This window comes from Psittacula echo (genome assembly GCF_963264785.1).
Source record: "Psittacula echo genome assembly, chromosome: 2".
Lineage (NCBI taxonomy): Eukaryota > Metazoa > Chordata > Aves > Psittaciformes > Psittacidae > Psittacula > Psittacula echo.
The window spans coordinates 59,876,674-59,889,242 of record NC_137737.1 but is presented as its reverse complement, the minus strand read 5'-3'; the positions used below and the strand labels follow the sequence as shown (position 1 = coordinate 59,889,242).

The 12,569-nt window shown below is 62.1% G+C and overlaps 2 protein-coding genes across 2 annotated transcripts in view; one reads left to right on the top strand and one right to left on the bottom strand.

Annotated features, from left to right (window-relative positions):
* CCM2 (CCM2 scaffold protein) overlaps window positions 1–3,933 on the top strand; it is a 33,792-nt gene extending 29,859 nt beyond the window's left edge. The window contains exons 9-10 of the mRNA XM_080610196.1: window positions 163–301; window positions 1,770–3,933. Of these exons, the coding sequence (XP_080466322.1) occupies window positions 163–301; window positions 1,770–2,050 (420 nt within the window). The 3' untranslated portion in view covers window positions 2,051–3,933. The remainder of the gene's footprint in view (window positions 1–162; window positions 302–1,769) is intronic.
* Window positions 3,934–4,461: 528 nt separating this feature from the next.
* Window positions 4,462–12,421, bottom strand: LOC308216942 (uncharacterized protein). The gene is made up of 9 exons (XM_080609644.1): window positions 11,962–12,421; window positions 6,583–10,404; window positions 5,860–6,087; window positions 5,683–5,771; window positions 5,515–5,598; window positions 5,043–5,189; window positions 4,831–4,962; window positions 4,615–4,737; window positions 4,462–4,520 (listed from the first exon to the last, which is right to left on the bottom strand). The coding sequence occupies exons 1-9, from the start codon at window positions 12,038–12,040 to the stop codon at window positions 4,506–4,508; spliced, it is 4,719 nt and encodes a 1,572-aa protein (XP_080465770.1). The 5' UTR covers window positions 12,041–12,421; the 3' UTR covers window positions 4,462–4,505.
* Between the last annotated feature and the right edge of the window lie 148 nt (window positions 12,422–12,569).

The following is a 12,569-nucleotide window of genomic DNA, read 5'->3' as shown; positions in this document are numbered from 1 at the left end:
GGTCACACCAGCCTGTCCTGCTTTTCCATTGGGATGAGCTGGTTTACTGGTGCAGCTTTTTTCAAGTAGCAGTAAACCCAATAAATGCCATTCTCAGGCTCCACATCATCTCTTCCTCCTAATAACTCTCAGTGACGGTTGCGCTGTGCTTCTGTTCTGCAGCTCCGCACTAAACTCTCTTCCCAAGAGATCCAGCAATTTGCAATGCTCCTGCACGAATATCGCAACGGGGCTTCAATCCATGAATTCTGCATCAACTTGAAGCAGCTGTATGGGGACAGCAGGAAGTTCCTGCTCTTAGGTGAGTGGCAGCTGCCAGGGATCAATTGTGGGTGACCAAGCGAAAGGTGAGAGCTGGCATTGGTCTGCTCCCAGTCCCTCGTGATGTGCTTGGTACCACTCACTGATGCATGGTCCTCCTGAGGGGGCAGAGGGGTAATTGTGAATGGCACAGAGATTCCTTGGGATGTCACCAAGCAAGGAACAGCATCTCAATTGGTCTCTCCCTTGATGGTACCTCTTTCCTGAAAGCAGCTGGATCCATATTGCTCAGGCCCCGGCCTTATAGGCTCGAGTTTCTCCTCAGGATGCTCAGCTCTCCTTCCTGACTGCAGAGGGAGCCTCCAGACCAGGCACTAGGCTTCTCTGGGCCCACTGGTGGAGAGAGAGAGAGAGAGAGAGAGAGAGAGAATGTTCTGGTCCTTGGCCAGCCATGCAGTGCCTGACATCAAGCAATTCTGGTGGTGGATGTGCTGCACATCCAGGCATATTGAATCTGTGTTCCCTGGAAGGGGACTTCAAGGTGCTGGAAGGAGGGTGTGCACCCTTACAGGGGAGCAGGACCCTTCTGTTCCCCTTCATTAAAAGAAGCTGAGAGCCTCAGGGACTCTTCAGATCCCTCCTTTCTCAAACTCCCTGCTTTAATTTTGGGAAGATAAGGGAAGAGCAATTGACATCATCTACCTGGACTTGTGCAAGGCATTCAGCACTATCCCACACAACATCCTTGTCTCTAAACTGGATGGACATGGATTTGACAGATAAACCACTCAGTGGGTAAGGAGCTGGCTGGATAGTCACACTCAAAGAGTTGTGGTCTGCAGCAAAATGTCCAAGTGGAAGCTAATGATGAGGGGTGTTCCTCAGGGGGTTATGCTGGGACGGGCACTGTTCAACATCTTTGTCAGCAACATGGGACACCCCACCTCTAAATACAAACAAAACCAAGGTAGTTACTCAGATCCTCAAAGGGTAATCAGTGGTGTGTCCAGTCTGCATCCTGCTGCCCCTCTGCCTCACAGCAGGTGACAGCCACCCTCCAGGGGCCTTGCCCCATGGTGGGAGGCACGAGGGAGACAGCGCAGATGTTCCCTGAGTGCAGCCTGCAGCGTGGGCTGCTGCAGTGACAGCAATAAGCTCAGTAAAGCCAAGCAATATGTTTGGGTGAGGAATTGGAAGACGATCCTCTTGAAATCAGAAAATCCCACTTTAGCAGGATTTTCTAGGCTGCAATTCTCAGGGGTGTAAAATGGGATCTGGAGTCCTCAGGAGACCTCATCCCTCCCTGCTCCCTAAACAGGCTTCTGTGCTGAGCCCTGTGCTGTTTGGGGAAGCTGAGACACAACAGTGCAGCAGGGCTCTGCTGGAGTGCTCAGAAACTCGGGGTGTTTCAGACAGCCAAGCAAATCCATGTGCAAATCCATCCCAGGTGTCTGTGCCATACAAATGATACTGACAGTTCTCTCCTTGTGTTTTCTTCCCGGCTCCAGGTCTTCGCCCCTTCATCCCCGAGAAGGACAGCCAACACTTTGAGAACTTCCTGGAGACCATCGGGGTGAAGGACGGCCGGGGCATCATCACAGACAGCTTTGGGAGATACAGGCGGACTCTGAGCACCACTTCCAACTCCACCACCAATGGCAACGGCGCTGCCGGCAGCTCGGACGACCAGTCCGTTCCTTCCGAGGAGGACGAGTGGGACCGGATGATTTCGCACATCAGCAATGACATCGAAGCCCTGGGGTGCAGCATGGACCGCGATTCCTCCTGAGAGCGAGCAGGGGGAGGACGGAGACACCCCACAGCAGCACCGGGATCCTCACCCTCCTTCTGGAAGAGGCTTTGGAGCTCCATCAGGATGCAGTTACTCTCCCATCTTTGTTCACAGCTCCAAGCGGCAGCTGATGCCCTCTCACCGTGGAGGACCGTAGGGCAGGAGCCCAGCCTGCAGCCATCTACAGTTTGGTTTTACCGCTGCAGCGGGGAGACAGGTCGCCTACAGCCCCCTGCCTGGTTTACAGTTTTGCACATGGGTATCCCTGTTGTAACTGCTCTCCTCCTCCTCTTCTTCCTCCCCCTGTTTTTGAATGAAGTTTACCACAATGTGAATTATTTAAACCTGGTGTTGATGTTGTCAAAACACTTCGGCTCCAGCCCCACAGGAGAAGCTGCCAATGCCTGTGCTGCTGCTGCCCGGCCTGAAAACCCCACCACGTCCCCCCCCCCAGCTCTGCTCAGGAATACCAGGGGGCCACAGGAGGTGGAGAGGGGGGCACACAGCTGATGTTTTCCGCACCAGCAGGTTCCTGTATGCCCACAGACCCCTGTGTCTGCTACAGCCTTGCCTTCCTGCCAAGCACAAAGCTTTGCCCCATGGAACTCCCAACTCGGTCTTCCCTGGCACCCATCCTGGGGTGCATGGTGGCTTTTGGGGCTCCCTGGGGACTGTGCCATCCCTGAAGGCCAGCACCAGGATGGGAGAGCTGACCCCGGACCCACCCTGGGAAGACTGGAGAGGTGCAGGGGCTGTACATGTTGTACATGTTTTATATACAGTTATAAATGCACACTTATTTTTTTAATCAGAATCGCCATGCAGAGGGAGAGGTGCCATTTGCAGCAGGCACCAGAGGAGGGGGGGGGGTGGTCCATAGTTATCAGGGAGGAGGGATGGCACTGGAAGAGGGATGGGACATCCCAGGCAGCACCCCAGGTCTCAGGCAGAGGCTCTGGCACCCAGGGGTGGCTCTGGCAGGGCTGGCAGTGCTCTAAGAGCAGATGCTGGCTCAGCAGTTTGGGGGATCAGGCCGTACCCCCTAGTGCCTTTAACCCCTGCTCTGCCTCGCAGCCCCCCCCAGACCCTTGTCCAGCCCCCTTCCTGACCATCCCAAGCAAAGACCAGCCTTCATCCTTTCATACTCTTCCTCCACACCTTGCTCTGGCCATTCTTTACCTGCTCTTCCCAGGATCGCAGGCGCTGGCCCTCGGTACGATCTGGCACGGAGTCACCATCACACCCTGCATTAGGATGGGGTCAGGGCGACCCCAATTCTGCTCCAGGGAGGGTCCTCACAGCCCAAATCCTTTCTCCTTGACTCGTGGGGCACATGAGGCCTCATCACCCCAGTGCCAGGCTGGAATACAGCTAACCATTTCTCTCCCAGTTTCAAGGCTGAAAAGAACAAGGCAAAGGGTCCCAGCACACATTCTCCAGCATAAGGAAAAAGGATTTAGCCAGGACATACCAACATACCATCCCAGAGAGCATCTTCCTTGGAAACAAGCTGCGAGGGAGAAGCTCACGGTTTCCTCCTGCCCTTTTTGCCGTCCACCGAGGGAAAGGGAGATGAAGGTCCCAGCTCCATCCATAGGGTCCCTAAGTGTTGGGGACCAACATCTTCCTCCTCTCCTCCTCCTCCTCCTCAAGCCCAGGAGGCAGCAGCGTGGGGCTGGAGTTGTTTTAGTGCCTTTCTATGATGTACAGATTAAAACCCAAATTGCACGTGTGGATGTTCAAGTCAGTAACAACTTCAGATTTGGAAGAGAAAATACACCCTATTTGTGGCATGATTGTGTATGGAGAGGTTTAAAACAAGCTGTAACCACTTGCAGTGGGTTATTTTAATACTCCAATGGGACTTAAACCTGGGAATAACCTGGGATGTGGCCTTCTGGGAGCCAAGGGGGTTTTCCTGCCTCTGTCTCCCTGTTGGTGGCACCTGTAGGCCACATGTGTCTGCTTTCTGCGTGGAGTGTTGTTACAGGTGAATACAGTTCTGCACCCGGCTGTGGTTTGTCTCCTTGCTAAAGCCCTTGCTCAGCCCTCCTAGGTTGCCTGGCTTCATTAAGCACCTCCGGTTAGCAATAGGGGGGTAAAGCCCCGATGGCTTCAGGACCATTTTGGGACTCTTGTCACCCTCTCCCACCTCATGCCCACTCCCAGAGCCACCTGTCCCAGCAGAGCCACCTGAATTCCTCGGGTGCCCCATCCCATGCTGGAAACACGGGTGCCCTCCAGCTCCACCCCCAGGGTGCAGAAGCCACAGGACAGCCCAGAGTCCCCCAAATCACCATGAGGAGAGGCGGGGTGCGATCCAAGTGATACATGAGGCCATTTATTGAGCGATACGGATGCAGAGGAGAAGTATGGGGGGTACAGAGGAAGGATGGCAGAAGGGGGGTAGTAACTGTGCATCTATACAGGGGGGCCAGGACAGCGCCGGCCGCTACATGGTCAGCTCCTGTGGAAGAGAGCAGAGTGTGAGGGGACCACCCCACAGCACCCCAATTCGTGCTAGGGGTGCCAGGGGGTCCCCTCCCTTCCCAGCCACTCACCATGATGGCGTTGACAATGTCATTGTTGTTGTGCCGAAGCGCCCGCACAGCTTTGGGGCGCGAGACATTGGCCTGGGCCATCACCAGCTCGATGTCCCTCACCTCCAGTCCCGTCTCATCCACCTGCAAGGTGGGAACACCATGGTCAACCCCCCCAGCACTGACCTGTCCCCAGGACACCGGGGGTTCCCCTCTGCCCCCTGTCCCAGCACCCACCTCCTCCTCTTCCTCGCTCTCCTCCTTGATGGTGAGGGTCGGGGCTGTCTCCGTGATCAGTGGCGAGTGCTCCATCGGCACCTTGAACTTCTCTGCCGCCGCCTTGTGCACTTGCTGCGACAGGTCCTCGATCTGCGGAGACACAGCATCACCCACCCGTCCCCAAAGGGATGTCCCTGCCAGCCCCAAGGGGGGCACCCCCCACCCCTCACCTTGGCTTCCCCAAAGACAATGTAGATGTCGGACGCGGGGCTCTTGAAGACATCAGGTTTGGTGATGACGAAGAGGATGTTCTTGGACTTGCGGATGGTGATGCGGGTGACACCGTGGATCTGCCGCAGCCCAAGCTTGGACATGGCCTGGGGACACACACACAGAGGTGACCTCATGTCCCACCATCCCAGGGCAGCCAAGGAAGGAGGCTCCAACCCCCCCCAGCAACACCCCAACCCCCTGGGACAAGAGCAAACCCAGGGTTGGGGGACAGCATTGTCCCCCACTGCAGCCAGGCTGAGTCTCCCCCGCCAGGACAGGGGACCCCACATCACCCCCCTACCCACCATGACCTGGAGACCCCCAAAGTGGGGACTTGCCCCCCAACACCTCAAGGCTTCCCCGCCTCCAATCCCTGGGATGGGGAGGGATCCCCCAGTGCCATGGCTGACCCCGTCAATCCCATCCCACCTTCCTGGCCTTCTTCTCACTCCGGCTCTGCTTTGCCTTGCTGACCGTCTCCTCCCCGGTGCCCAGCGAGTGGGTGAGCTGCGCCTGCCAGAGAGCAGTGGGTGAGAGCAGCCCCAGCACCCTGGGGGTCCCCAGCATCCCACATCCTGCCCCCAAAATCACCCCAACCTGTGTTTGCGCTGGCGCCGGCTCCGAGCCCTCAGGCTCCTCCAGCTCCGGGATGGATTCATCGTTGCTCTCAGACTCATTACAGGACCCTGTGTCCAAGCAGAGGGGTGGGATGGAGACATGCTCTGAGCCCCCCAAAACATGGGGGGAGGGAGCCCCACGGGACCCTCCTCTCACCTTTGTGGTTGGCCTCGCAGTGGCGGGGGGCCGGGGGCTGCTTGTCCTGGCACAGGGCGATGCCGGCGGCTTCCCGCAGGCGCTGGATCTCGGGGCAGGGGTACGGAGCCTCCGCCTCGCTGGAGGAGCTCGACTCCGACTGCAGCGACCCCCGGGGGGGCCCCCGGCTGCCCGGCCCCGCCTGCCGGCCTCGGGCCTCCTTCTCCTTGCGCGGGGAGGGCTGTGGGGCTGCAGGGGGGTAAGGGGCAGGCTGAGCTGGTGCTGACCCCCAAACTCCCTCCATAGGGCTGAACCTGCTCGCCCCATCACACAGCCTGCGACCACCCAAAGCGGACCCCCAGCACCACACCATGGGTGATGCCCACCCTGGTCCCACACAGGACCCTATGGGAGTGGGAGGGTAGGGCCGAGCTGGTGGTATCCCCCAAATCCCTTCTGTGGGGTTGAACCCACCCTGGGATCCCACCAAGGGGACCCTGAGCACTCCACCATAGGTGGACCCAGCAGTGCCCGCCCTGTGCCACACGGTACCTCACGGAAGCAGAGAGTGGCTGAGGGGACTGAGTTGGTGATGCCCCCAAAATCCCCTCCATGGGGTCAAACCCAGCCACCTTATCCCCATCACACACCCTGGGACCTCCCAAAAGGGACCCCCAGCAGCCCACCGGTGGGTGATGCCCGCCCCACAGCAATGGGCAGGTGTGCGCTGGGGCTGCCTCTTACCCTCGAGGTGCTTCCTGGTCGGCGGCAGGACAGACGGGCGCTCCTCGCCGGCGGGAAGCCCTGATGAGGTGTCCTGGGGGCCGCGGGCTGGGGGGGGACGTGGCGATGGCGGTGATGGGGCAGTGGTGAGAGGAGGCACTTGGCTGAGCTTGGGGAGCGCAGGGCAGGGCGCTAGCGGCACGCTGGGGGGCTCGGGGTGGGGTTGGGGGGCTGCATCCCTGGCTGGCTCCGGGGAGGGGTCCGGCTGAGCATCCCCCTCTTGGCTGGCACCCAGAGGGGACTGGGGGCTGGATGGGGTCCCCACCGTTGTCACCATCATCTCCTCTTCCTCCTGCTGCCCGGGGGGTGCCGGGGGCTCACTGGGGGGGCTCGGGGGGCTGCTCTCCCCCAGGACTTTGGCATCGGTTTCCCCAGCAGTCTGGCCCGGGGGGGCACCACCAGGCAGAGGGGTCACGGGCTCCTCTGTTTCCCCATCACTTGGGGGACCCTCCAGGGGCTCTGCAGATGCCTCGGGGGGCTCCGTGGGCCTGGGGGGGAGGCAGGGGGCCGGCAGATCCCCAAAGGAGCCCTGCAGCATGGCAGTGACCCGCTGCCGGTCCTCCCGGCCCTGCCAACCCACCCCGCTCTCCGAAAAGGCACCGGGTGTTTGGAGCAGTTCGAGGGGGGCCCCCACGTACACCTCCCGCTCCGAAGCGGTGAAGAGCAACGGGGGGGCGGCAGGGGGCGAGGCGGGCAGGCAGAGGGCCAGGCAGCCGCGGGCAGCAGCATCCTCTGCATCCTCCTCTTCCTCCTTGGGAGACGGGGGTCTGGGGGGGGCGGCTGCTCCTCCTGCGTGGTCCTCAGGAGCTGCGAAGGAGCTGGAGTCAGTGCGGGAGCAGGAGGTGTCCAGCAGCTCCAGGGGGGAATCCTCGGAGGAAGCAGTGAGAGCATCCCGGTCCTCGGGGGCTTCGCTGGTGCTCCCGGGAGGATGCACCATTGCCTCCTGCACCATGGGACACGTGGTCACTGGTGGCTCCGGGGATGCGTTGGCCGAGGCTGCCGCGTCCACCAGATCCTCACTGGCATCGCAGGGGGACGTGTCCTGTGGTGGGGAGGACGGTGCCACGACACTGGGCATCACCGGTGGCACCAGGTCAGGGTCAGTGGACGCGGTATCCGGCTCGTCCGGTGGGATTGGTAGTACCAGTGATGCCAGGTTGGTGGCCATGGCGTCCGGCTCATCCAGTGAGACTGGTGTCACTGATGGCACCGCGTCAGTGGCCACAGTATTCAGCTCATCTGGTGGGATCGGTGTCACCAATGGTACCATGTCAGTGGCTGCAGTGTCCAGCTCATCCGGCAGGCTGGGTGTTACCAATGACACCAGGTTGGTGGCCGTGGTGTCCGGTTCATCCAGTGGGATTGGTGTCACCGATGGTGCCATGTCAGTGGCTGCGGTGTCTGGCTCATCCGACAGGCTGGGTGTCACCAATGACACCAGGTTGGTGGCCACAGCGTCTGGCTCATCCAGTGGGATGGGCATCACCAACGGCACCAGGTTGGCGGCTACAGTGTCCGGCTCATCTGGCAGGTCAGGTGTCACCAATGGCAACAGGTCAGTGGCCATGGGCTCCGGCTCATCCAGTGGGCTGGGTCTCACTGGTGGCACCAGGCTGGGTGTCACCAATGGCACCAGATCAGTGGTCATGGTCTCTGGCTCATCCGATGGGCTGGGTGTCACCAGTGGCACCAGGTTGGTGGCCACAATGTCCGGCTCATCTGATGGGCTGGGTGTCACCTGTGGCACCAGGTTGGTGACCATGGTGTCTGGCTCATCTGGCAGGCTGGGTGTCACCTGTGGCACCAGGTTGATGGCCACAGTGTCTTGCTCACCCAGTGGGCTGGCTGTCGCCAGTGGCACCAGGTTGGTAGCCACAGCATCCGGCTCATCTGGAGGGCTGGGTGTCACCAGGTTGGTAGCCAGAGTGTCCAGCTCATCATGGCTATCAGTGGCTGCCAGCTCAGTGCTGTCCACTCTCACAGTGCCAAGCTCATGGTCACTGTCACCAACATCATCACCATCATCATCATCATCACTCCCAAGGCCACCCTGGGGCTCCCCGTTAGCTGGTGCCGCATCATCCTGCTGCACCCCCTCAGCTTGGGGGTCCCTGGAACAGAGGCTCGGGGGCTGCAGGACGCTGCTGCTCTCCGCTGGCTCCATGCTGGGCCCCTCCTCCAGTGCTGCCATGACAGAATCATCCTTCACCACTGGCTCCTCCTCAGCACCGGGCATCGCCGCTGGCTCCTCTGGGAGCTGTGAGGGTTCTGGTGAGGGACACTCTCTGGGAACGGGGTCTGGCTCCCATGGGACGTTGTGCTCCAGGGTTAATGCTTCCTCCAGCTCCGAGGAGGACGAGGAAGACGTGAGGAAGGTCTCGCCATCCGGCTGCATGCTGCCTTCCCCAGAGGATGCTTGAGGGGTCCCGCTGCCATCCCGCTCCTGCATCCCTGGCTCCGTGGTACCGATGTCCTCCCTGATGGCGTCCTCCACACTGGGCACCGTGCTCACCAGCTCCTCACCTCTGCTGTGCTGCGGGGACCCCTCCGCTGACCCACTGCCATCAGGGGCCACCCCGGCGTGAAGGTGGAGCTCGATGCCGCTGGGGAAAGCGGCATCGGTGCCGGGGGGCGCAGCGGCGGCGCCAGGGGGAGCCCCCTCAGCCCCCATGGCGTGGCGCTCGGTGCCATAGAGCCGCTCGTCCTCCTCGCCATCGTAAGCGGCCGAGTCGGAGGAGGCGGAGGTGTCATCACGGAAGGCAAAGGACTCATCCACCCCTTCGGTGATGGAGGTCTCTGACAGCGAGCGCAGGAAGGAGGCCGAGGTGCTGCCACCTTCCTCCTCCTCCTCCTCTTCCTCCTCCTCCTCCTCATCCTCCTCTTCCTCCTCCTCGCCGGTCAGGGGCAGCAGCGCTGTGCCGGCGGGCAGCGGGGTGATCTCCACCGCCTCAGCCTGGAAGAGCAGGCTGCCACGGAAGGGCAGCAGTGCCGCCGGGATCAAGCCCGCACCGGGCAGCCCCTCACCCCCCGACATGTCCCACTCCTCATCCTCCTCCTCGTCCTCCAGCGTCTGCCCATCACCATCATCACCCCCGGGCAGGGTGAAAAGTCCATCTTCCTCCTCATCCTCCTCCTCCTCGGGAGACGGCGGGGTGAAGGCAGGGGGATGCTCCAGGCAGGGAGGCAGAGCTTCCACCTCCACCATGCCTTCAGCCTCAGCTTCAGCCACTGCCAGTGCTTCGGCCTCGGCCACCAGGTTGGGGGAGCAGGACGGGGAGGTGCTGGCCGTGCCAGAGGACCCCCAGCTGCCCCCTTCGGCCGTCATGTAGGACCCGGAGGGGGATGTCGGGGGGGAGCAGAGCCCCTCGCTCTCCCCGTCCGTCTGCTCCTCGGGGGGAGGCGGCAGCAGCCGGGACCCCCCGACCCGGATGGGAGTGGAGGGGGCCGTGAAGAAGAGGTCGGGGTCCATGGCGGCAGCAGCGGGGGTTCTCCCAGAGGGGGACTCAGTCGCTTGACGCTGGGGGGGATCTTTGGTGGGCGCAGGGAAGGGGCAAGGCACAGCAGGCATGGGGGGCCCCCCCCGGAGCTCGGGGTCTGTGGGGGAGCGGGTCTCCTCCCCCATGACGATGCGGGTGTCCAGAGGGTCTGCGGGCGGGGGGGGCCGGCAGGACTCGCTGGGGGGGGCAGCAGCGGGGGGGCCGGGGTCGCAGCTGGCCCCCTCCGGCTGCGGGCGAGCCTCCTCCTTGGTGGGCATCGGTGGCGGGCCTGGGGCCGGCGGGGGGGCTGCGGAGAAAGGGGGAACCCCTGTCAGTGCCAGGGCACCCTGGGGTGGGGGGCACCCAGCCAGGACAGTGCCATCCCCCTCTAGGGGTGGGAAAACAAGGTGACCCCAGCCCAGAGCACTTGGGGGTCACCACAGGGTTGGGTGACACTGGGTGGGGGGGACGACACCAACAGCTCCCTCCAGTCCCTCTCTATGGACAAAGGATGTTGCTGTATTAAGGAAAGGGGGACACGCAGGTGTCCCCAAGCAAGGGGAACCTCTCCATGGGGGGGGGGGGAGGGGAAGGTAAAACACCCCATATACCCCCCCCACCTCACAGCATGACTCCTGCAGGGAACGCCGTGTCCACCCATGCACTGAGTGTGTGGGTCCTCAGCCACTCATTACCCAAGTAGGGAATGCTGCAGGCATGGAGCATCACAGCATCCTCCCCACCCTGCGAGCACCCCAAAGCCCTTCCCAGCGGCGCTCCCTGCATTACCTGGGGTCCCCAAGGGTAAGCCCATAGGGAAGAACAACCAGGACCCACCTCCAGCTCCAAACACAGCAAAGCCTCATGCAACCCCCCCGGGGGCTTTATATAGGGGTGAGGGGGCGGGGCACGGCCGCGGAGCCTGCTGGGAAGGGAGGCGGGGCCTCACCTGGGTATTTCGCAGGTGCTTCCCCCCTCTCAAGACCTGGGGTGGTTCAGTCCTACCGCGGCCCCTGTGGGAGCTGGGGACTGCTCAAAGGGTTAATGGGGGGGGGAATATGGGGTTGGGGTGTTCCTCCCTCCAAGTGCTATTTGGGGGGTGGCTCTCCCCTATGAGGGATCCTGGGATCACCTTAACCCTTCCCTGCTGCTGTCTGTCCAACCGCTGGCTCCCCCCCATACCCACTGGGGGGGTGTTTTGAGGTTCCTCCTGATCCCATCTGCACAAAGGCGCTTGTGCCCTCCTGGAGGGGAAGCCCTGATTTCCCCCCTCCCCGTGCACAGATCAGCCCCTCCCCCGCTTTTGGGGGGATCATTGTGCCCCCCGTAAGTGGCTCATGGAGAAGTGAGGGCGGGGGAAACTGAGGCACAAGGGGAGGGCGGCACCGGGACACCCCCCTCCCCCGGCTGTCCTCAGCCCCCCCAGGCTGAGCCCGCGGGGATGCCGGAGCGGGGTGACCTTGGCTCTGCACTGCCCGTGCCTCAGTTTCCCCACCCGGTTGTCCCTCGGGGGGTGGGATGGTGCTGGGGGGGGGGGGGGGCTCAGCCTCCCCGGGGCACCGAGACCCCCTCTGCGTCCCGCCGGGGCTCCCGGTGTGGGGAATGGAGGGGCACAGCCCGGGGCTGGGCACCGGGGGTGAAGAGGGAGGTGTCCCCAAAGGGGTGTCTCCAAAGTCACCTCCCGCCGTGCTCCGGGGGTGCCGGTACCGGAGCCCCTCGGCGGTGCTGGCTGCCGAGAGCTGCTGGTGCGGCCGGCCCTGTGTCTTCCATCCCTGCTGCTCCTTCCTCCATTGCATCCCTCCATCCTCCCGCTCCATCCCTCCATCCCGCATCCCTCCATCCCCGCGGCCTCCCTCGGCCTCACCTGCCTCCGATCCCTCCGGCATTCCGTTTTCCTTCTCCAGTCCCCCCAGTCCTTGGGTTTTCACCGATTCTCCGGGCATGGCGATGCCAGAGCCCGGCCGGCCGGCCCGGGCGGCCGCCTGCCCACCCAGCTCAGCCACCTTTGGCTCGGGCTGGACGAAGGCGGCTGCGCCGGCAGGAGCGGAGCATTAGTGGGGCTCAGGCGGGGGGGCCGGCGGCCGGATCAGCCCCGTCATCCCAGATGATGTCAGCAGGATTTTTTTTCCCTGTTTTTTTTTATCTCCCGTTCCCTTCCCTGCCTTTTCTCTCTCTCCAATATCTTTTTTCCCTTGTATTATATATCCCTCCGGCGGGGAGAAAGCGGGGTGTGTGCCAGGCACTGCGGCGGTGGGAGGGAAGGGCAGAGCCCACCCCGTCACCGCTTGCATCAGCTCGGGGAGGGGGGGAACACACACAACACACACAGGGAGTCGGGTCCCCCAGTCTCAGTCTCCCCACCCCGGGTGGGATTGATGAGCAGGGGGATGAAGGTTGGATTTTGCCCGCCTAAAATATGGGGATGAGCATCCAGAGGTGTCCTAGGGATCGGATTGTTTGCATCACTCCCCC

Coding starts and splice junctions, on each gene's coding strand:
- LOC308216942 (XM_080609644.1), bottom strand. CDS start 12,040: ATGCCCGGAGAATCGGTGAAAACCCAAGGACTGGGGGGACTGGAGAAG. Junction 5,772..5,859: donor CTGCGAGGCCAACCACAAAG/GTGAGAGGAGGG, acceptor GCTTGGACACAG/GGTCCTGTAATGAGTCTGAG. Junction 4,963..5,042: donor TTGTCTTTGGGGAAGCCAAG/GTGAGGGGTGGG, acceptor GTGTCTCCGCAG/ATCGAGGACCTGTCGCAGCA.